Source organism: Eubalaena glacialis, chromosome 1 (assembly GCF_028564815.1).
Source record: "Eubalaena glacialis isolate mEubGla1 chromosome 1, mEubGla1.1.hap2.+ XY, whole genome shotgun sequence".
NCBI lineage: Eukaryota > Metazoa > Chordata > Mammalia > Artiodactyla > Balaenidae > Eubalaena > Eubalaena glacialis.
In genome coordinates, this window is record NC_083716.1 from 169498631 (window position 1) to 169523362 (window position 24732).

Below are 24732 nucleotides of genomic sequence, written 5' to 3' on the forward strand. Positions count from 1 at the left end.
TAAGAATTGTCTCAGGTTTGCAGAGTTGTCCTGATCTGGAAGTTCAAACTGAACAATGCGTAAGAAATGTATGTAATCCTGGGCTGTTTTAGTGAAGAATGGATATTATCTAGCACAAAAAAATATCTTTATAGCTGTCAGGAACCTGTTTTAGAAAGGATGACTGCTATTTGACAGTCAAATAAAAGGAATGGGTGAGGTCATCCCTACCCATAATTCAAAACCCAAGTCAAATGCCATCTACCTCTCAAAGCCTTTCCTAAACCTTGTAAATAGATGTGAGCACTTTCCTTTCCAAACTCTAGCCTTTAAATATCTCCAGGTGCTCATATATATTCTTTAAGTTACAGCTAATGGTGCCTTGGTCAGGGTAGGTTTCATGTCTGTTTTGTTTTCACTACATCAGTGGCGCCCAGCCCAGGCTTTGTTTTTTGTTGGCACTCAGTAAATGTTTTATGGAATGAAATATCCATCATGGCATTCTAGGAGAATACTTTGCAGCTGGCTTTAATAAACAATCCTTGAACTAAGAGTTTCAAAGATTTAGTCCCAGTCACTTGCTTATAGCTTTGTAGCTGTATGCAGGTCATTTAACTCCTTTGAGCCTTATCAGTCAGATTGGAATACAAGTAACAGGAAATGAAGAGCTGGTGAAAAACTTTGTAAAAGGAACACAACATTAAGGTGGCACTATCCCTAAAGCCCCTTGCTGCATCCCACATAGTGCCTTACATGTATTAAGCAAACACGTACTTCAGTTTTTCTAATTTAATTGAATCATAATGGCATATATGTTATTGAAATCAAAGTTTGGCCCTAGTAGTTGACACACCTTTGTTGGAGCTGGGAAATTTTACCAAGGGAAAATAAAATTATTGCCCTCATGCAGGCTGATTCTCCTATCCTAGAACAGTTTCATTATGAACCAAGGATCAATGAAAGAGGAAGCAGCCTGATGCCCAGGGATTTTCTTAGTACTTCTTCCTGTGCAAGCACATGCTGGACCTCGAGGCAGAATAGGAACTTGCCACCCTCCATTTTCCATCTTACAGGAACAACCCAAAGGAAAAAAGGAACTTCTGTCAGAGGAATAGAGGTGGGTGTGACAGGACTATCCTGAAGCCAGGATTACCCGGGGGGTGGAATGCTTTGTATTCTGCCCACCCAGCTACTGTCTTGGGCATCAGTGAGTTAAGTTTTTCCTTGTGTGGTATGAGGAAACCAGTAAACCAAACCCAGAAATAAAGAAATTACCACGGAAGGCTTTCCTTAAAATACATTTAAAAGAGTGAAGCCATAACTAGAAGAATGTTTCCAAGGCAGAGCTGGCTCTAGCTTGGACCTCCTGGGTTTAGGGGATGAGAGTGGCCATTTGATTTGAGTTTGAGCATGTTTATTATAAATAAAACCATTTCCCTGGAGCCTGGCAAGTTTTGCAGAAGGCATACCAAAATGTAATTGAATTGTGACTGCCTCTTAAATTGTAAAATTAATTTTACACTTAACAAATGCTTTAAAAAATAGAGGAACAAGTGGCTTTAAAGTTCAGGGTGTTAATATTTGAAATCTGTCCAATTTAATTAGCTGGGTCCCAGAGACTGTTTCCTTTTTCTCTGGTCAGTGTCACTGATCTAACACCCAATTTTCTTGGTTGTGAGATAGGAATTAAATGTATCATTTATTTAGTTGTATTGACCTGAATCATATCTCCCCAGCATACATTCTTATTTCAGGAAATAGGATGCATCCATGTGGAATTTACTCAGTAACTCTTCCTAGTGACATTTGTGTGATCTAATTCAAGGAACTGAAATGAAGGCTGCACATGATTTACTTGCATATGATGCAGCTGTTTTTAGTACTGTATTTACATTTTTAAAAGCAAGAATGCACCTTCTTGATGGAACAGACATGCATTTTTAGATTCACAGACTCAAGAACTGTAGAACAAAGAAGTTTCTTAGAAATTGAATCCAGACATCTTTTTTTGTTTTGAAGAGATAGAAACTTGAGTCCAAAAAGATTTAGTGGCCCTGAACTAAGCTCACAGGGTCAGTCAGTGATAGAACAAAACAAGAAACTAGATGGGTTCCCAATTCAAGCCTCTTGTTTGTCCCAGATAAATATAGGTGTGGTTTACATTGACAATTTGTTATGACATCTGCAGCTTATTAAGACAGTGATAGACAACCTAGCCACTTAGCTACTTAAATCATCTAATTTCTGCATGAGCATATTACAGTATACTATAGTCCCTGTAGCTACCTACCCTTATTTTTCTTTTCCTGCTTATATACTTATTTTTAATCTTGTGTGTTTTTTTAAGCCACCCTAAATCAATTTTTTGAATGATAATAGTATCTAAATAAATACTCAAAGTGATGCTTTGTGTTCATGCTAATTACTCATGTTTCCATAGTGTCTATGGTATGTCAGAGATCCTGGCAATGTTAATTATCCTAACAGTATTTCATCTTTTCCATCTATCAGAGGTAGCAGTAAAAACAAATTTCAAGTGGAGTGCCTAAAAAATATATCATTCTTTCATTGCTTCACCAGGTAAAGACACTGTAATCCCCATAATAAAATCCTTGAAATTGTTTTTATCAAGCCTAGAAAATAACTTAGGAGTGTATTTAGTATCTTAAAGTGAAAGACTGGCTGATGGGATTGAAATGTTACCTAGGTATATAAAAGGGCATTGTGATTTATGGTCAACTGATTTTCACCAAGGCTGCCAAGGGCATTCAGTGGGAAAAGAATAGCCTTTTCAACAAATGATACCAGGACAACTGGCTAGCCACATGCAGAGGAATGAATCTGGAGCCCTACCTCATACCATATTATACAAATTAACGCAATATGGATCAAAGATCTAAATGTAAAAGCTAAAATTATAAAATTTCTAAAAGGAAATGCAGGTGAAAATCCATGTGATCTTGGGTTAGGCAATGGTTTCTTAGATATGATATGAAAAGCACAAGAACAAAAAAAAAAATAGATAAATTGGACTTCATCAAACTAAAAACTTTGTCAAAGGACACTATCAAAGAAATGAAAAGATAATCTATAGAATGGGAGAAAATATTACAAATTATATATATATGTATGTATATATGAAAAGTGGGCAAAGGACTTGACTAGACATTTCTCCAAAGAAGATATGCACATGACCAATAAGCACTAAAGATGCTCAACATCAAAACTGATGAGGTATCACTTCATACCCCCTAGGATCCTAGCATATAATTTTTAAATGGACAACAATTATTGGTGAAGATGTGGAGAAATTGGAACTCTTGTACGTTGCTAGTGGAAATATAAAATGGTACAGCTTCTGTGGAAATGTCTGGAACTTTTGTGGCAGTTCCTCAAAAAGTTAAACATAATTGTCATCTGTCCCAGGAATTCTGCTCCCAGGCATATATCTAAGAGATTAAAAACATATGTTCACACAGATATGTATACACAAATTGTAGCTTTATTCAAAATAACCAAAAAGTGGAAACAACCCAAATGTCCATTAACTGAGAAATGAATAAACAAAATGTAGTATATTCATAAAATGAAATATTATTCAGACATAAAAAACAATGAAGTACTGTTACATGCTACAACATGGTTAAAGGTTGGAAATACTATGCTACATGAAAAAAGCCAGACACAAAGGCCATGTATTTTATGACTCCAAACGTCCAAAGTAGGCAAATCCATAGAGTCAGAAAGTAGATTAGTGGTTGTCAGGGGATAGAAGGGAGATGTGAATTGGGACTAACTGCTAATAGGTACAGGGTTTCTTTCTGAGGTGATAAAAATGTTCTGTGATTAGATATTGGTGATGGTTACACAACATTGTGAATATACTGAAAACCACAGAAGTGTATACTTTAGAATGGTGAATTTATGTTATATGAACATCTTAATGTAAAATACTGAAAGTTTTTTAAAGCATGTATACCTGAAGATAAAATAAAAGTGTTATAAAAGGTTAGAGACTGTTACGAAGGATTTCCAATCATAAGGGAGTGAAATAATTTGGTACCCCCCAAATCCCCTATGACTGATAGAGAACTTTGTCTACCCTGTGGCTTTCAGAGGATTAAAGAGAAAGGCTCTGTGGTGTGGTTTTTACAGCTTGACAGGAAGAATCAGTCATTAGATGACCCTCTGCTCAGAGTCAGGGAATGTCATTAGAGATGCTATGCAAGTTGAGACGATAAAAGTAAATTACCTCCACTGAGTAAATCACCTGTAGTTCAGAAATAGCAAAAAAGTTGGAAAACTAATAGAGCATAGGGGTAGGACTGATGGGATGTGATTTGTCTTTTTTAATGTACAGTCCAACGGCAGCTCTCCCTAGATTTTGTGCTAAAATAAGAGCATTTTCACACATTTTAATTGCTCTGTGATAACAACAGTGTGAACTCCATGCACAAACATTTATCTACTTAATTTTGCTCTAATTTCAGTGTAGCAAGCATTTACCTTGTAAGTGGGAGTAACTGTCCGTTTAGTAAAAAGAAGTCCCTTCTCACATTGCTAATCCTGTTGTGCATTTCTGTAATAAAGATTAATAACAAATGGCCTTTTATATTTTTCCATTTTTAGCTTGCATTTATAGAATACCATTTGCAAAGTAACATCTTTATGAACTAGAACCCTAATTGCTCCTTAAACATTAGTAAAGAATATTTAAAAATTGTAGAAGTTAAGGTTTCACAATATTTCTGATCAGGATTTTAAATGAGGCTTTTTTGCCTTTATAAAACTTTATAGTACTTGGTGCTATAATGTTCATGATAAACCATATAGAACTGTCTTTGAGGTACATTTTTTAAATGAGATTTATATAACTTAATAGCTGTCTAAATTTTTCAATTATTTTCCAGACCTGTCATTTACTCCATCATTTATAGTGATGCTACAGGACGGAGAGGAATGGATAAAAACATTGGCGAGCAACTCAATAAAGCTTATGAAGCCTTTCGACAGGCATGCATGGATAGAGATTCAGCAGTAAAAGAACTACAGCAAAAGGTATGTGGTTTTGGTTTTGAAAGTTATTTACCCTGGTAAATGGAATTTGAGTGTTGTGCAATGGAAAATATTATATTGTTAGAAAGTGCCTTGAAGAACTAAAACACAGTGATATATTAATGGATGAAATTTGAGATTTTTATTTGCTATCTTTTTTAAAACCATTGTGACCTGTGGGAAGAATTCATTTTAAGGTGATTGTATTGAGGAAAGATAAGAATGTTATCTTCCATAAATGATTTTTAAATAAAATGACAAACTGAAAGTCAGAAGTATTACTATCTCAGCTAGTTTTATTTTTTGGTTTTTTTTTTACATTGTTATTTGGCTGGTGAGAAGACTATACAAATCTTAAAATATCCTGGAACTAAATTTGTTATTAATTTATAATAGTCTTCCATTCTTTAAATGTAACAGTTAAAAATCAACTATTTCAGTGAAATCTTTAGTGGCTTACCAGAATGTTCAGCTTTTTTAAATTACTCCTGTACACATAAAACTTCTGTTTAGTGCTTTCAGTTTCAAAAGAAAGTAAATTGGAAGAAAGGTATACCCAGGCAAAAATTACTTGGTCTAGTAGTTACCAGGCACATGTCTGTTATTGGTCCATTATAAGGTTTTCACTGGTCTACAGCAAAATGAGAAAAATGAGAATAATGTAATGAACTTCTTACAATGCTAAATTTATTCCGTTTAAAATTCTGTCCTTTATTCTGATACTGTTTCCATGTTTCTGTACTGTCAGAATAAAGAGCAAAATTTTATTAACATATATATTCATTGAATGATGATCATAGAGTTTTTTGTTTGCTTGTTTAATATCATTACTTAGTGTTTTGGGGGTCCCCAATACCACCCACACATTCTGCGATTCTCTAGAAGGACTCACAGGACTTAGTATACTGTCATACTCAGAGCTAAGATTTATTACAGAGACATTGTAAAGATACACAGCCAGATCACTAATGGAAAAAGACATCAGGTGGAGTCTAGAGGAATCTGTGCGCAGGCTTCCTACGCTCTTTCCCTCCTGTGAGAGGTCCCACAGAGTGCACCCTCTCTCCAGCTTCAAAAATTCACTCAACACACTTGCAGTGTTTTGGCATGGGGAACTCCATTTGAGACTCAAGAGGTTGGGTTTTTTTAAGGGCTGGTTACATAGGCACCCTCTGTCAACCAGAATTTCAGATTCTCAGAAAGAAAGTAGTTATTCACCATAAATCTCATGGTACAGTCTAAGTAGGCTGGCACAGCATTTAGAATCTCATCACTTAAATGTTTTCAAAAATCAAGTTCCCAGATGCTGTCAAGGGCCAGCCTTGCAAATAGGCCTTTCTGAAGATAAACAGCCTAAGGCCTGCTATGTTAAATTATTCCTGCATAGGCAGTTGAAAGTGGAGGATCTTATGTTGGTTCCCTCAATTAAAAAAAATAAATTTACTAGCCTGTGAAATTCTGAAGTCTAAGAAATATGCTAGCCATGCGGTTCTTAGTTTCTTCCATAAATATAGGAACTACACAATTCCCTTCCTCCTTTCCATTTGATACATCTACTATAAAGCTAGCTGTTATACATACTTCACTGCATTCCTCAGAAATTATCATTATTCTTTGTGATTCTCCTTTTGATTTACAAAAGAATACTGACAGTTATACAGGTAAACTTATTGGGCTAGAGGTCTTCATTAGGGGTGCATAAGAGAAACAGAGATGGGATAATGACAGGCACTTTCTCGATTATTGAAATGAAGTTTGGATTTCTTTTCCCTTCCAGTTCATGTATAAGGCATAATCACTTTTTAAAAAACAAAACAAAAACTCCCAGCTTTTATTCTTCTTATTTTCCCATTAGGTTCATTAAGAAACTTCAACAATGCTGTACGTGTTCTAGAAAAGTTAGGAAACACAGAATTAGGGAAAAGGAGTATTGAGATATTCTTGGGTTAAGGCAGACACAGGAATTTCTCTGTCTCCTCCTCTTTCTGCACTGGCCAGTGGTAAGCAATTGAAAACTTTTGTAATTTAATCTCTTATCTGCCGTGGAAGAAACCTTCACTCACAGCAGCAGTTATCTTAAAGAGGGGAAAGGGAAATATTTTTTTACGTTTCTCAAGAACGGGAAGAAAAAATGTATACTATATATTCTTATATGTTAAACTCTAAATATTCTGATTTATTTAAGAAACATTATTGAGTGTCTGCTGTGTTCTGGGTCCTTAATGAGGTTCTGAGAATACTGAAATAAAATATAGTTTATGTCCTTAAGGAACTTTCAATAAGTAAAAAAGGAAGATCAAGTTATTACCATAGCATACTAAGTGCTACAGTAGAGATCTGTGCAGGATAATATGTGAGCACAGAGAAGAGGCATCTGTCTCAGTCTGGAAGGATCAGGTCATAAGTCCACTACTAAGCCCAACCCTTTAGCTAAGATTAGGAGGAGTTGGGTAAATTAGGGAAGACGGATCCTGCAAGCAGAGAGAGAATAGTATATAATAAAATCTTGGAAGTGAGGGAATGTATGGTATGTTTTATGTACCATAAGGTGATTCTATGGCTCCAAAAGGAACTATAGGGCAGTATAGGAAAAGAAGCTGTGAAGGTAGATTAGAGCCCTGTCTCGATGATTATGACTATGTAGTTTGTACTGTATTCTTACTCATTCAAAATTTATTGAAGGATTTAATATATGCTTTAGAAAAGTCTTCCTGACAGTGGGATAGAGGATAAATAGGATAGAGGATAGTCTGGAATTCACTCAACAAACATATATTGATGCTAAGCAATGGTCTAAGATCCAGGAATATAAAAATAAGTGGCAACCATCAAGTTGCATTTTAATATATATATATATATATATATATATAAAAAATTATATTTCTATTAATATGCATATATTAAATACATATGCTTCAATTTACAAAAGAAAGAATGAATGCAATCATTTCAAGCGATCAAAATGAGGACTTAAACATTGGGAATAAATTTGGGAAGAAATCTAAGACTTATTTAGGAGATAGAATGAAAAGCAGGTGGCATCTGAATGTAGGCCACTTCTGAGGGTGATGGCATAGATTCTAAGATGATACCCATGTATCTGGAAGAGAAGACTGGATTAATCGTGGTGCTGATGAACTGAAACCAAGAATGGAGAAGAAGGTTCAGATTTAAGGGATTGGGAAATAAGATGTATAATTAGATTTTAGTTATTAGGTTTGGTTACCTATGGGACATGCAGGTGAAAATGTCCAATGGATGGTTGCAAATATGGACCTAAAAGCCTAGGTAGAGTTCTGAATTGGAGATTATAGATATAGGTTATAGAACAACAGATTTCATCATAGCCTTGAATGTTTATAACATTTCTGAGTTATATGTATGGGGTGAAGGAAAATATGAAGGACAGGAGGGTAAGAGGAAGAAAATAAGGAAAACCAGTTGGTCACTGGAGATTCAGAAATAGGTTAAGGAATTTACTATGAACAAGAGGAGAAACACCCATTCCTCTAAGAATTGGAGGGAGCAAGAGAGAGAAATAGCTGCAAATGAAAATAAGTTTGCAGATAAGAGGTGGAGGTGGCAGGAAGTTAAAAGGGTTGTCATGAATCACTTATATCTGGAATCCAAAAAAAGTCAAACCTGTAAAAAACAGAGAGTAAAATGGTGGTTACTAAGGAGTTGGAGGGGGGCAGATAAGACTGATGGTGTTTAAATTTGTAACAAGTAGTAAATAAGCCATAGAGATCCAATGCACAGTATAACGAATATAGATAATAGTATTGTACTATAATTATTTAATGTGAAAAATATGACTACAACAATCCTATTACAATATATAAATGTATCAAAGTAACACACTACACCTTAAACTTACAAAATGTTACATGTCAAATTTATTCAATTTAAAAAATCAAATAAACAAAAAATAGTAGGGTTATCATATGAGAGTCCATTTTTTTCCTGTGAAATACAAGATAAGGTCATCTACTGAGTGAAATGATTTTAGGATATTCTGAAAGTGGTAATAAAGACTTGAAAGCTTCAGTTAAGAAAAGAAAGAAGAAAAATTTTGCATCCAGCCTTTACCATGAATTTTTGGTGGTGTCAATCCATGTTTGCTGGCTATTTTTTCAGCAAGTTTCTTGATATAGAAGTAGAACAAGTGGGTGGCCAAATTCAGGATTAAGAGATTGTAGAGTTAAGAGTAGAAGAATTTCTGGTTAGGTGGCCAGAAAGTGCATACTAAAGCAATTGAAATATGTGCTTTGCGATACAAGCTAAAATCAGAAAGAAGCTAATCTAGGAGGAATCTAACAGAGTAAGAACAAAAAGGGGGTTTATGGCTGAAGTGTTCATGAAGTGAGAGAACAGATACAGAGGGAGTAGAAGAATGTGAGAGTTCAAAGGATAGGTTATTGTCAATGAGTAAATATAGATGTTTAGGATCTTCTATCTTCATAATGAGTCATAAAAGTGGGTAGCTGGAATGAGATTGAGGAATTCAAGAAACTCTAAGACTAGAGCAATTCTCCTAGAATGGTGGTAGGTTTAGGAGCATTTAGAGGGACTGTTGTGAAAGGAAGAGCAAAAATTCTTGAATGTGAGGAAATGACTAGAATCTTGGAAGATAACTGTTTTGAGGAGAGACTGGTATAAATGAATGCCTTGTGAATAGTCTTTTGCTTAAGTTTAAACGAGTAATGGCCCAGAAGTGGCAATAATGAAGCAAGATCATACTTATCTTTTTGTTCTCCCACATCTAACTCCATCACCCAACCCCTGTGGTTTGATATGACACTAGACAGCTTCATATGAGGGGGTTACAGAGGCATCTGTATCCTCAAGAGACAACATAATTATTCCCATTTTAATGTGAGATGCCAGGCTTGCTGAAATGCACATTCTTAACCACTGGACCACCAGGGAAGTAACATGGCCCTTTCAAAAGAACAAAATAAATTTCCAGAAACAGCCCCTGAAGAAACACATGCATCAGACTTAATAGACAAAGATTTTTAAATAACTGTTGTAAATATGCTCAAAGAGCTGAAGGAAGCCAGACTCAAAGAACTAAAGGAAATCGGGAAAGCAATAATATGAACAAAATAAAAATTTTACTAGAGGGGTTCAAGAATACACTTGAACAGGCAGAGGAAAGAATCAATGAACTTAAAGACAGGTCATTTGAAAAAATGGAGCCTGAGGTACAAAAAGAAAAAAGAAAGAAAAGTCAACAGAACCTAAGGGACTTACAGGACACTATCAAGTGCAGCAATATATGCATCATGGGAGAAGGAGAAGAGAGAAGTTCTTTTGAAGAAATAGATTATTTGAATAAATAATAAAACTTCTCAAGTTTGAGGAATAACATGGATATACAAATCCAGGAAGCTCAACACACTTCATGTAGGATAAATCCAAGAGTCCTACATCAAGACAAATTATAATCAAACTGTTGAAAGACAAAGGTAGAATCTGGAAAGCAGCAGGAGGAAAGTGACTCATCATGTACAAGGGAACCCCAGTAAAGCTGTCAGTGGATTTCTCAGCAAAAACCTTGCAGACCAGAAGACAATGGGATGATGTATTTTAAGTATTGAAGAAAAAAAACTGTTAACCAAGAATTTTATATCTGGCAAAACTGTCCTTCAGAAATGAGGGAGAAATTAAAATATTCCCAGACAAACAAAAGTGGAAGGAGTTCATTACCCCTGGACCTGACTTACAAGAAGTGCTAAGGAATGTCCAAGTTGAAGTGAAAGAGTGCTAGAGAGTAACTTGAAGCCAAGTAAAAATATAAAGTCCTCTGGGAAAGGTAAATACATAGACAAATATAAAAATCAGTATTATTGTAATTTTGGTTTGTAACTCTGCTTTTTATTTTCTACAGGATTGAAAAGACAAATGTATAAAAAACAATTTTAAGTCTATATTAATGGGTACACAGTATATAAAGGTGAAATTTGTGACATCAATAACAAAGTGGGGGGCAGAGCTATAAAGGCATAAGGTTTTTGTATACAACTGAAGTTAAGTTGTTGTCGATTTGAGATAGATTGTCATAACTTCAGGATATTATATGTAATCTCAGTGATAACCAGAAAGAAAATATAAAATATGCACAAAAGGAAAGGAGAAGGGAATCAAAGTGTGTCACTACAAAAAAACAACTAAATACAGAGGAAGGCAGTAGCAGAATAAATGAGGAACAAAATGCTATAAGACATACAAAAAATAAAGAACAAAATGACAAAAGTAAGTACTTCCCTATGGGTAATTACTTTAAGTGTAAATGGGTCACACCCTACTCAAAAGACATAGATTAGCATAATGGATAAAAAAACAGGATTCCACTATGTGCTGTCTGTAAGACTCACTTTAGATTTTAAAACATGCATAGATTGAAAATGAAAGGATGGGAAAAGACTCCATGCAAATAGTAACCAAAAGAGAGCAAGTGTGGCTATTACTAATATCAGACAAAGTAGACTTTACGTCAAAAATTGTTACAAAAAAAGGGAGGGACATTACATAGTGATAAAAGGATCGTGGTATCAAGAAGATATAACAGTTATAAACATATATGCACTGAACATCAAAACTCAAAATTATACAAAGCACAAATTTATAGTATTTAAGGGAAGAAATAGATGACTACAGTAACAATAGGCGGCTTCAATATCTCACTTTCAACACTTCCATTAATGGATAGAACAACCAGACAAAGATGATCAATAAGGAAATGGAAGACTTGAACAACATCATGGACCAATTGGAAATAGCAGACATATACAGAATATTCCACCCAGCAGTAGCAGAATTCACATGTTTTTCAAGTTAACATGAAACATTCTCTAAGACCATGGTTTTTTTTTTTTAATTTATTTATTTTATTTTTGGCTGTGTTGGGTCTTTGTTTCTGTGCGAGGGCTTTCTCTAGTTGTGGCGAGCGAGGGCCACTCTTCATCGCGGTGCGCGGGCCTCTCACTGTTGCGGCCTCTCCTGTTGCGGAGCACAGGCTCCAGACACGCAGGCGCAGTAGTTGTGGCTCATGGGCTTAGTTGCTCCGTGGCATGTGGGATCTTCCCGGACCAGGGCTCGAACCCGTGTCCCCTGCATTGGCAGGCGGATTCTTAACCACTGTGCCACCAGGGAAGCCCTCTAAGACCATATTTTAAGCCATTAAAAAGGCACCATAAATTTAAAAAGATTGAAATCATACAAAGTGTCTTTTCTAATCACAGTGGAATGAAACTAGAAATCAATGGCAGAAGGAAAACTAAGAAGTTCACAAGTATGTGGAAATTAAATAACACACTCTTAAATAACCAATGGGTCAGAGAAAAAATCATAAGGGAAATTAGAAAATATCTTGGAGACAAATGAAAATGAAAGCACAACATACCAAAACTTATGGGATGCAGTGAAAGCAGTGCTGAAAGGGTGAAGAAAGATCACAAATCAGTAACCTAACTTTACACCTTAAGAAACTAAAAAAAGAACAAAATAAACCCAAAGCTACCAGAAAGAAGGAAATAGTAAAGATTAGAGCAATGATAAACAAAATAGAGACTAGAAACTAATAAAGCCAATGAAACCAAGAATCGGTTCTTCTAAAAGATCAACAAAATTGACAAATCTTTAGCCAAATTGATTAAGAAAAAGAAGACTCAAATAACTAAATCAGAAATGAAATAGGGGACAATACTACCAATTTTACAGAAATAAAAAGAATTCCAAAAGTACTATGAACAATTGTACACCAACAAATTGGATAACCTAGATAAAATCGACAAATTCCTAGAAACACACAACCTACCAAGACTGGAACATGGAGAAATAGAAAATCTGAATAGACCTATATCTAGTAAAGAGGTTGAAACAGTAACCAAAAAGTTTACAACAAAGAAAGCCCAGAACTTAATGGCTTCCCTGGTGATTTCTACCAAACATTCAAAGAAGAATTAACACCAAACCTTCCCACACTCTTCCAAAATATTGATCAAGATGGAACACTTTCCTAACTCAGTTCTATGAAGCCAGCAACCCTAATCCCAAAGCCAGACAAAGGCACTACAAGAAAACTACAGGCTGATATGTCTTATGAATATTAATACAAAAATCCTCAACAAAATACTAGCAAATGAAATTCAACAGCATGTTAAAAGGATTATATACCTTGACCAAGTGCGATTTATTCCTGCAATGCAAGGATGGTCAAGTGAATCAATGTAATCAAAATCAGTCAATGTAATACACCACTTTAACAGAATGAAGAGGGGGACAAAAACCACACGATCATCTCAATTGATGCAGAAGAATTGATAACACCTTTTTTTTAATAAAAGCGCTCAACAAACTAGGACTAGAAGGAAACTGTTGCAACGTAATAAAGGCCATATATGAAAAACCCACAGCTAACATAATACTCCATGGCGAAAGACTGAAAGCCTTTTCTCTGAGATCAGGAACAAGACAAGGATGTCCACTTTCACTACTTCTATTCAACATAGCACTGTAAGTCCTACCCAAAGCAATTAGGCAAGAAAAGCAATATCCAAATTGGAAGGGGAGAAGAAAAATTATCTCCATTTGTTTGCAGATTACTTGATCCTGTGTGTAGAAAACCCGAAAGATTCCATCAAACAAACTAGTAGAACTAATAAACAAATTCAGCAAAGTTGTAGGGTACAAAGTCAACACTCAGAAATCATTAACATTAAACAAACTGAAAAGGAAATTAAGAAAATTCAATTTAAAATAGTATCAAAATGAATAATATACTTAAGAATAAACTTAACCAAGTAGGCGACAGACTTACACACTGAAAACTACAAAATGTTGCTGAAAGAAATTAAAAGAAGAGGGAGTTCCCTGGTGGCTTAGTTGTTAGGATTCCAGGCTTTCACTGCGGTGGCCCGGTTCAATCCCTGGTCGGGGAACTGAGATCCTGCAAGCTGCACAGAGCAGCCAGAAGAAGAAAAAATTAAAAGGAGAAACATATGGGGGAAAGTCTGTGTTCTTGGGTTGGACCCTTACCTTTCACCATATACAAATTAACTTAAACCTGATCAAAGACCTAAATGCAAGAGCGACTATAAAACTCTTAGAAGAAATCATAGAGGGAGAGCGTCATGACATTGGGTTTGGCAATGACTTCTTAGATATGACACCAAAAGCACAGACAACAAAGAAAAATTAGATAAGTTGGACTTCATCAAAATTAAAACTTTTGTGCATCAAAGGACGCTATCAACAGAGTGAAAGGCAACCCAAGGAATGGGCGAAGATAATTGCAAATCATTTATCTGATAAAGGATTGATATTTAGAATATATAAAGAACTCCTACTCTCAATAACAAAAAGCAACGTGATTAAAAAATAGGCAAAGGACTTGAATAGACATTCTCCAAAGAAGTTAACACAAATGACCAATAAGCATATGAAAAGATGCTCGACATCATTAGGGAAATGCAAGTTAAAACCACAGTAAGACACCACTTTATACCCATTGGGATGGCTATTATAAAAAATAAAATTAAAAAAAAAAAACAAAATCAGTATTGGTGAGGATGTGGGGAAATTAGAACTCTTGTACATTGCTGATGGGAATGTAAAATAGTGTATCCACTGTGGAAAATAAATGATGTTTCTTCAAAACAAAACATAGGATTACCATATAATCTAGCAATTCCACTTCTGGGTATATACCCAAATGAACTGAAAGCAGGGATTCAAAGAGATATTTGTATGCCCATGTTCATAGCAGCCTTATTTAGAGACCAAAAGGTGGAAACAACCCAAGTGCCCCTCAATGGATGAATAGATAAACAAAATGTGGTATATACATACAATGGATAGACTAGTTGGATTCAGAGAGACAGAAAGTAGTAGGGTGGTTCCTAGAGGCTGGGGGAAGGGAGTGGGGAATTAGTGTTTAAAAGGACATATTCAGTTGGGGAAGATGAAAAAATTCTGGAGATGGATGGTGGTGATGGTTGCACAACAATGTAAGTGTACTTAATGCCACAGAACTGTACACTTAAAAATGGTTAAAATGGCAAATTTTATGTTACATATATTTTACCACAACTTTCAAAAAATCTATTACCAAAAAACAAAAATCAGTGTAGCCTAGATTCTCCTACTATCTATGTTTTATTGCTGTTCACCTGTCATTCATCAGTTTGTACAGATTCGCCTGCCTTTTACCACTTAGCTGTCCATACTCCAAGTCAGTTCTTCTCACAGCATTTCTTCTAGTTCACTGCAGTTTAAGACTCAGAAGCTCCTCTTTGAAAAATCAGTGTGCTACATCCATTTAAGAACATTCTGTCAAGCAAAGACATCTGAGTATTCGAAATCAATAAAGGAGACAAAGACAAATAAGGCAGGTAAGTGATTTTTTTTAAATACTATTGGCCAAAATTACAAAAGCAGCACATGCTTATTGAAAAAAATGCAAATAATCCAAGATACACAGAATATAAAGTGATGGTCCTCTCCCTCACTTCCCAGAGGTAGTCATTGTTAGTAATATATGTATATCCTTCCAGAATATGTGAATCATGTTTTTTCAAAAATGGAGTTATGCTAATTTGAAAAAGGTTTTAAATTTTTTAAAATGTCTTTATCTTCACCATCATCATCACTAAGATTTATTGAGGCTTACGTTTGCCAAAGTGCTTTACAGTCATCTGATTTAATCATTATACAGCTCTTATGAGGAAGAATTATCTTTCATATGAGGAAACTGAAGTACAAAAAGGGTGAAATAACTTGCCCATAACCACATCACTAATAAGTAGTAGAACTATGATTTGAAAAAAAAAAAATTGCTTGACCACAGATTTCATGTCTGTGACTTCTTTGTCTAAAATCATCCATAGTCTTTCAAGTTCACACAGAACTACCTCATTCCATCTAATAACTGATCATATCTCTTGTACTACCTCTTACTTAAAGCACTATTTTTCTTTAACATTTCAGACACCATATTTGATTTTTCTCATTCCTTTTTGGGTTGCAGTTCCTCATTTTTCTCTGTAGGTTTATTCTCTACTACCAGGTCACTAAACATTTGACTTATTCAAGGCCTTCTTTGCATCTTACTTTATATTCTTGTATGAGCTATTTCATCTTCTCCTGTGGCTTCAAATACCTATGACAGTGACTCCTAAATTTATCTCCCTACTCCAGATTTACCCTCTGAGCTCTAGACCCATATATCTTATTGTCACTTGGAAGGCACATTAAACTGAATGTCAGACCTGAACTTATATATCCACTATTTTTTCCCACCTATACCATATTAATGAGTATGAGTATGAGTAGAGTAATGAGTTCCATAAGGTACTGTGTGGAATAATACTGCCTTTTATTTATCCCAAATTACCTCACTTAAATTTCAAAGGATGATCCTTCATACTGCTACTAATATCCTACTATTGATCATCAAGTATATTTACTTTCCCTGGTCCCTAAGAGGTGTTCTTCTCTATACCAAATTTTCCATTATTACATCTAGGCACACCTACCACCATGACATTAAATTGTTTGTCTTAGAACCTCTAGTCTATAAGAAAACATGAATATTTTTAGCTCTTCCTTACAGTATAGCCTTTATTCTAGACCATATAAAAATGTCAGGTAATCCCAGAAAATACTGAACGAATTGTATCCTTTTCCCTCCTTCAATCCTTAAATTCATATTACTTCAGAAAGCAGAAAGGAGAATTAACTTTTTATGAATGAGTATATTTTACAAGAGTCACATACTTTATATGTAAATACTCCCAGCCCTACAAAGTTGGCATTGTTAACCCTGTTTTCAAATGAAGAAACTGAGACTCTCAGAAATAAGTTAATTTTTTAACATAAGTGGCAGAATCTATACTGAAACAGTTTATCTGACTCAAAAGTCCATATTCATTATACTAACCTAGTTAAATCACAGCCCATTCCAAGTTTTCAAACTGTTTTCTTCCCATTGCTATAAATAACCAAATATAATCTTCCCTATCCTTGGATAAATCCTTACTTTGTGATTTATACATCTCTTACTAAGAGAGGCTAGAGTATAAAGTTTGCCATTCATATTTCTTTTATTCATCCTACAAATAATTTATGATGTTCCAGGAACATAATAAATGCTAGGGATTCAAAGATACATAAAACATAAAATGTACCTTTTAAAGGATTCACAGTCTAATATGGCTTATTCTGTTTCTTGCTTTGTATAAGCACTTAGGTATACCCAGACTAAAAGGTCTTCTGACTGTTGCAAAGTAGAGGAATATTTTAATCACAGTAGCCCCTGACATAAACAACTTTTAACGTGCTTAAAGAATAAGAGAAGAGATTATTATATAGGGCAGTGGTAGAGTTGGCTTGGCCCCTGAATTTTGTGCAGATAGAATAAGCTATTGTTACAAAGAGATCAGGAAATACCATGCTTAAATAAGATAGAAGTTTATTTCTCTCTCATGTAACAGTCCAGAAGTGAGTAGCCAGGGCTAGTCAGGCAGCTCATTCACCCCTAAATTACAGTTTCCCTCTCTAGAATCACAGTGGCTGCTCTACTTGTTATTTCCCTGCCAGTAAGAAGAGAGAGAAGTGGGGAAGAGCAAGCAACTTCCTTTTAATGATGTAGTCCAGAATTTGGACAGGTCACTTCTGTTCATACCCTGTTAGCCAGAACTTAGTTACATGGTCACACCTAGTAGTGGGGAAGGCCAGTAAATATATTCTCTAGCTGGATGATCATGTGCCCACTTAAAAGTCTATATTACTAAAAGAAAGAATGAGAATGCGTATGTGGTAATAATTAGCAATCTTTGCCATATCTTGTGACTGACTAGTTAAGTTGCCTAGGGAGTTTCAAATATCACAAGATTCCACAGTGTGGAATTAAATATTAAATCAGTTTTATTATACCAAGTTGCTTGTCACTCATTTCTGCCACTGTCTTGTGGGAGAAACCAAATATATTTTTAAAAGACGTAAGTACCCTCTATTGTTTCTTTAACCAAGAGAAGAATCAGTAATAAAGTAATAAAAACATCTGAAAATTTAAAAACTGATTGCCAATTTAAAAGTCAGATTACCATATTCATAAATGATTGTTACAGAAAACTTCCTGCATTTGATCTGCTTGTCCCCAGAGCCTTTGTATTATGTAATCAGAAAATATCTGCTTGTTGAGAAAAGAAGTATTTGTCTCTTCTTGCCCAGTTCTTGATTAAAAGAGAAAAATCTACAATAACTTGTACAGAAAGGAAGAAATTTTCTTAATTCTAAAATAGTTCAGATGCTGTGCTATAAACTGCTTTTTCTTTGTACTGATACGTAAGGTGAAGGATATAAAATATTTCAAATCATCCTGTGTGCTAAGCAAAGAGCCTTATTGACTAACCAGTGGGTATAAGGTGAAAACCTCAAATAAGACTAAATTTATGCCATCTTTTTATCATAAATCACAGATCTAAATGTTTTTCTGACAATAAATGTAAAGCCATAAGGATTGTGTTGTCAGATTGCTTTATTCTAGAGCTAGTCTTGACCCATGTGAAATGTAAACTCTCAAGGCTTATGTTACCTATAAAAGCTTGTAAAACATGTTTTAAAGGAATGCATAAAGGCGTAACGTGCCTTTATTTTACGTACTACTTTATTTTAAAATGTCTTTACTTTCACTTAAGATGTGAATGGCCTCATTATTGTGTACTACTCTTCCTTTTTTCCTTTCTTTGCTCCTCAAAACATTTATCTTGGTGTAAAGTGTCGGTAGGAATAAAGTAGTTCACTCTTTTTTTTTTCTACTGAAGCTACTGGTATTAGAATAAAGGTGCTTCTGGCTGTTTCTGATCGAAGCCTTATTTCTTCTATTGTACATTGTGAGTACTTTGCCATAAACTTGTTTTCCACCTATTAGAATTTAAAATGTTTGTATCCTTTGCTCCAGGTCTTAATTTTCAGAAATATGTCCTGTCAAAACTTTTAGGCAGGAATGCTAGGATATATATTCAAGAAGATTCATTAATAATTAGGAATATTTAAATTATGATACCCATTCAAAGATTGTTTTGAGCACCTACTCAATGTATTGTATCAGGAACTGCTCTAAGTTACTGGGTCGACAATGAGCAGCAGAAATGCTCCCTACTTCATGAAATGGTGGCACAGACTAGTTAGGCAGAGACTAGTCAAACAATCCTGTAAATGCAAAGCTTCAAACTCTGATAAGTATTAGGAAGAAAATTAAACTGCTTTTAAAATGTCTATTAGGGATTTGACCTAATTTAGAGAAGACAATTTTTATGAAGTGATTGTAAAGAGCAGTTAGGCTGTTGCAGTAGTTCATTAATGTTTGCTGCTTGAACTGTTACATCTACATTGGAAATGAACAAGTGGATAGATTTGAGAGTATTTAAGATTAAAATTGACACTTGGTGGTGGATTGGCAATAGAACAAGTAAATGTCAAGGATGGTTGTAGCTTTCTGGATAAATAGCGGTGCCATGTATTGAGAGAAGGAATACTAGAAAAGGACTGATTTGGTGGGGTTGCGGGGGGTTTGAGGGGTTTGTTAGTTGGAGGGAGGAGATCATCGGATTTGAGTAAGTAAAATCTGAAGTGCTTTTTCAGTAGCACTTGGCCACATAGATATAGAGTTCAAAGGAGGGTTCTGCTAGAAGGAGAATTTGAAAGTCTGGGAAATAACCAACCACTGGGAATGAGATTGCCTGAAGGGAGAATATATAACAAAAGAGGACCTTGGTAGAGCTAGATAGACTCACATGAGTCTAGCCATGGTGCTTATTTAGGGGCTTGGGCATTGTGGTCAGGCAAACCTGTATTCAAATCCCAGCTCTACTACCTACTGAGAAACCTTGAGCAGGTTATTTTGTAACTCTTTGTGCCTCAGTTTTCTCATCTATAACATGTGGGAAATAATCTCAGAAGGTTAGTTTAAGGATTAAGTGAGATAGAGAAAATAAAGCTCTCTAATTTCTGGAGCATAGTAAATAGTCAGTGAAATGATCATATGATGATAATGTATTGATGAAAAAGTTGGTTGCAGAACAGTTCACATTTTTTAAAAAAGATACATACACATGTACACAGAAGTTTTGAAAGGACAAATGCCAAAGTGTCAGTAGTAATTACCTCTGAGGAGGAAAGGAGAGCAAAGTAAAGGAAGAGACTGTCACTTTTACTCTGTACATGTCTGGGGTTTTGTTATGGTGGTGATGGTGGACATTTTGTTATTTTTTGCATTGTTTTCAACAAATGTGCTACTTTTGTAGTTTTTAATGACAATTTTGTTTCTTAATCATTTCTGAGCCTATTTTGTCTCTTTGTAAACTTTGAACAACCAGAGTTTGTTTTTTTGCTTGACAGAATGTTTTTGATTCAATGGATATACCACACTGATTTCTTGAAGAGAAGCTTCTGAGTCCTAGATTACAGTGAACTAGAAGGACTGAGAAACTGGCTTAGAGCATGGGGTGGTTGTGTGGTAAGTCTGGTGACAAATTGCCTCTGTACAGTGATAATCGGAGCTTTAGTTAATGGACATATGCACTACATGCTATAGTAATACATATTATGTGGAAACGTTGTTCGTTATTACAGGAAAGTAACTAATGTTTGCAAAGAGCTTATTATGTGCCATAATAAACAATCTCCTTCAATCCTGTAAGTAAATATTATTTTCATTTCAAAGTGAAAGAAACCAAGGCTCAAAGAAGCTGAATAAATTAATCAGGACCAAAATGCAATATTGTAAAATAAAAATAGTTTACCATTTGGCATGCAGAGAAATTGGTGGCAGCACTGTCACTTAATAGTAGATAATCAGATTGATAATCTGATCTGTCAAATTGCAGATCTCCTAGGTAAGTCTTGGTATCGGAAAGGTGGGAGAGGGCAGGGTTTATAACTCCCTAGTTACAGGAGAATATCGCAGAGAATGGTTTAGCAATGAGCTGTGTAAACCGAATCTCCGAGTTGCTAATCCTATACTGTCTCTTTTTTTTTTTTAACCTAAAATTGAAGTTGGTTTTTAGTTTACCAAAGTTTCAAGATAAGACAATTAGTTTGTGTCTGAAGTGTTATATTGGAATAATTAATATTTAATTATCTTCCTTCATGAACTGTGGAGCTCCCTATTGAGAGCTTTTGTGGTAGCCAAGCAAATCCTTCAATAAAGCTTTTGTTCTCTTTGTTAATCTTGGAACAGTTTGAAAGGTTTTTAAACCAAGGCTTTTTCTTTTAATCCATTCAATATTTACTAAAATTTTTACTCTTTTTATACTTAGAGGAAAAGAATGGTATTTCTCAGAATATTGGGATTAGTTCTTGAGGATGAGAAGAGATAATGTTTGACCTATTTAGAGAATTATGGATGACTTAAGGACACTTGAACTTTTTTTGCCATTTAGGAAATACGTGCTTTGGAAAATATGAAAAATGAGAATTTTCAGTATCAGCAGTAGAAAAAAATTCAATTTCTAGAACTCTATATTAATATTTATGAAACCCATGAAAACTTGAGCAGCTGTATGTCCAAACTTATAGAGAATATGCTGCCTTAGTTTTGAAGATGGACTGAAATTTTGCCTGGATAAAGGGACATTTCTTAAGATAAGCTTTTTGCTTTATTTATGATAGTCGAGAGTATGTATGGACAACCATTTTTAGTAAATTCAAGATGTGTACTGTATTTAATCACCATTGTTTTAAGTTTTGCTTTTGAACACTGAGAAAGAATACAAAGTACATTCTGGCACCAAGTACCTAAGTACCTGTTTACCTCTTTAGATGCTGGTAGACCACTTGTTTTGCTAGTCTTTGGAACTGGAAGGAGTGTCAAATACACAGAAGCCAGAGTCATCTCGGCCAGATGGTGTTTGATACAGATGGATGGTTAGTTGTCATGCAGAACTCCTAGTTGGTAACTTGTTGCTGCCATCTGACTCAAAGAATCATTCACACACACTGGCTGTCAAAAGCATCTTCTCTTCTGTTTTAGCTGTCATGTCTGTGCTCTGTACAGAAGTGTTGACAAGACATTGCTGTTGTACATTTTCAATGTGGTTGTTAGTGATTTTTCTGTTCTGTGGGATCTTTGGTAGTGCTGGAATGTACTTGCTTTGTAATTGTACTGGTTTTTTTTTAAAAATACTGTGACAGTGCAACAATTATCTGACCTTTTAAAAGGACTTTTCAGATAGTAAGTTTGTTAACATCTGTTCAGTGAACAAAAGCATTTACTAAAAAGAAAAAAAAAAACCAAACTTCTTGTTCCTGTTAGTTTCCAAACATAGCAAGTAAACTGAATTCTGCTGGTTATTTCCCAGTTTGATACAGTATCCTCTTCTGGACTTCCCCTCTCATAGCCTTGTGGTCAGAAGCTTTATACTATTTTCTAAATATGTATTTTCTCTTCTCGAATTAGTACGTTTTTTTCTGATAGTATAAGCTTCCCTTTTTTTCCAAAAAAAGAAAAAGAAAATCTTCAGACATGGCCTATTTTTTTTGCATCCGTCTTCTGAAACTTAATTTCCTTTTGTCTTATTTACCTACTGACCTACTGTCTCTGTTTTTCCTATTTTCCTTATAGAAATGTAAGCAAAACCTTATCTCCATTCCTTCAGGTTACTTCTGAAGGCATATCTATTTCTCTTATATTTCCTTATAAAACTTAATTAGTTTATTTATTCGACTAATATTGAGCGTCTCAGTGTGTGCCAGGTACTCTGCTGTACTCTGGAGATGGGGTACTCAGGAGAAAATAGTCTCTGCCCTTGAGGAGGTCATAGTCTAAAGGGAAATCATATATGTAAACGTTTAGGCTAGACCACTGTAATTGATATAATGTAAGTATGTGGAAAGAACAGTAAAAGAACATGGGTCATTGCTGTTCTATTTCCCCTGCTATACTTCCAGAGTATTGGTTTTTAAATTATTACAGAATTTGCTTAAGTTTATAAAGTACTTTGTTAAGTTGTTTAAGAAATAGTTCAAAACTTCAACTTGAAATTATTGTTGATCTATAGATTTTTTTTTCCAGCTAATGAAAACATTTTCAGCATTATTCATTTATTGTAATATGTTATATGCAGATGTGCTAAAGTGTGTTTTTAAGCCAGAAACTAGAAGATGAAAATTACCTGGCAGAGGCTTTCTGAGTTGGTTCCAAAAGAAAATACAAGTCATTTGTTTTTTCAGTAAGGTTGGGGAAAAATATATAGTACATGGAGAATGGACTGAGGCTTGAATAACTTATACATTTATTCTGGGCCCGTCTCTAAGTTTTTTGTACTGGTTACTTAATGCTGGATAGTAGAATATATGTAGCTCTCAAAGAATAGTGAAAGAATGGGTAATTTTTCGTTGATATTTATGAAAAGCTTTGAGTTCTTTAGAGAAAGTTCTAAATACACAGAAGTAGATAGTACAGACTGTAATATCAGCGTGTTTGCTGATTCCTCAGCCCTGGTGGCTCTGTGTAGCCAGGTAAATTTAAAGTATTACAGAATTTGCATTAGAGGTTTAAACCCTTCTTACAGTCAACCTACTCACTCTTTCTAGGGGCTTGGATGTAAGTTTATGTAGGAATAAGAAGTCTTATTTGGGGAAGCCTGGCCCTCGACTGGAATTGGGTATCCAAGGTTCTGTTCTCAGACTCCTAGTCATAGGACATGTGGTTCAGACAGATTCAAAAGACTCATTCTTTTTTTCATAATAGTAAAATTTACTTTGATTTTCTTTTAATTGGATTCTTTATTTCTTTTATTTTTTCAATAAGCATGTACTGAATTCCTCCTATGTGTAAGTTACTTTGCAGAGTTCTATGGGAGTATCAAGTTATATGATACTACCCTCAGGCAACATGCAAAGACAACACACCACTTGGGTTATTTACCAGCTTTGTCAGTTACTCATGTTTGAAGTGTAATACTTACAAAATTTCACCTTTTATTTGGGAAAATGTGGTATTTTGCTTTCATTTCTTAAGCTAATTTGGGAATCTAGGAACAGCTGTGTAATTTATAAAGAACTTTAGATTTATAGATCTCTGAAAATAATAGAGCTTCATTAATTTTGAACTTTGATTAAGTATCAACTCAAAATCGAATATTTAGTATCTATTGAAGTACAGTCCAAGATTATTAGAACCCCATTTCATATTTCAAGGAATTTACAATTTAGTCATTTATATGTTCTTCTAGTGATAGAAATTGTTAAAGAATTCTCTATTATTTTTTGGTCATATATTTTTCAGACTTTGTGCTAATTTGATAATTGTAATGGAATGTTTTCAAATTCCGGGTTTGCAGCATTTGTATTCTCTAATGCAAACTCGTGTCTTCTTTCATTGCTTAATTCTCACAGCCACTGCAATGAAATAGTAAGGTGAATGGATTAAAAATATAAGGGAAATTGAAGTATTTAAGATATCCACTAGAGATTAACCATGTGTTCTCTTGACTTCTTAAAACTTAATCTTATAAGTTTCTGATCAATGTAATTTTATAATTTGTACATGTCCCTTTGATTTTCATAGTGTTTTAGCTATAGCTACTTCCTTTGTGTTTTTGTACTCTAAAAGTAAATTCAAAAGTGTGTTTATTTAAAAGACATGAAATCTTCACTTTTTAAAGTTAGTGGGTATTTTTATAGAATAAC

At 34.7% G+C, this 24732-nt stretch overlaps 1 protein-coding gene across 2 annotated transcripts in view; it reads left to right on the forward strand.

Moving 5' to 3' along the window:
• The window catches only part of TANK (TRAF family member associated NFKB activator), a 75153-nt gene that overhangs the window by 16841 nt on the left and 33580 nt on the right, over positions 1-24732 (forward strand). For both annotated transcript variants that reach the window (XM_061200638.1, XM_061200648.1), the window contains exon 2: positions 4890-5037. In XM_061200638.1, the coding sequence (XP_061056621.1) occupies positions 4939-5037 (99 nt within the window). In that variant the 5' untranslated portion in view covers positions 4890-4938. The remainder of the gene's footprint in view (positions 1-4889; positions 5038-24732) is intronic.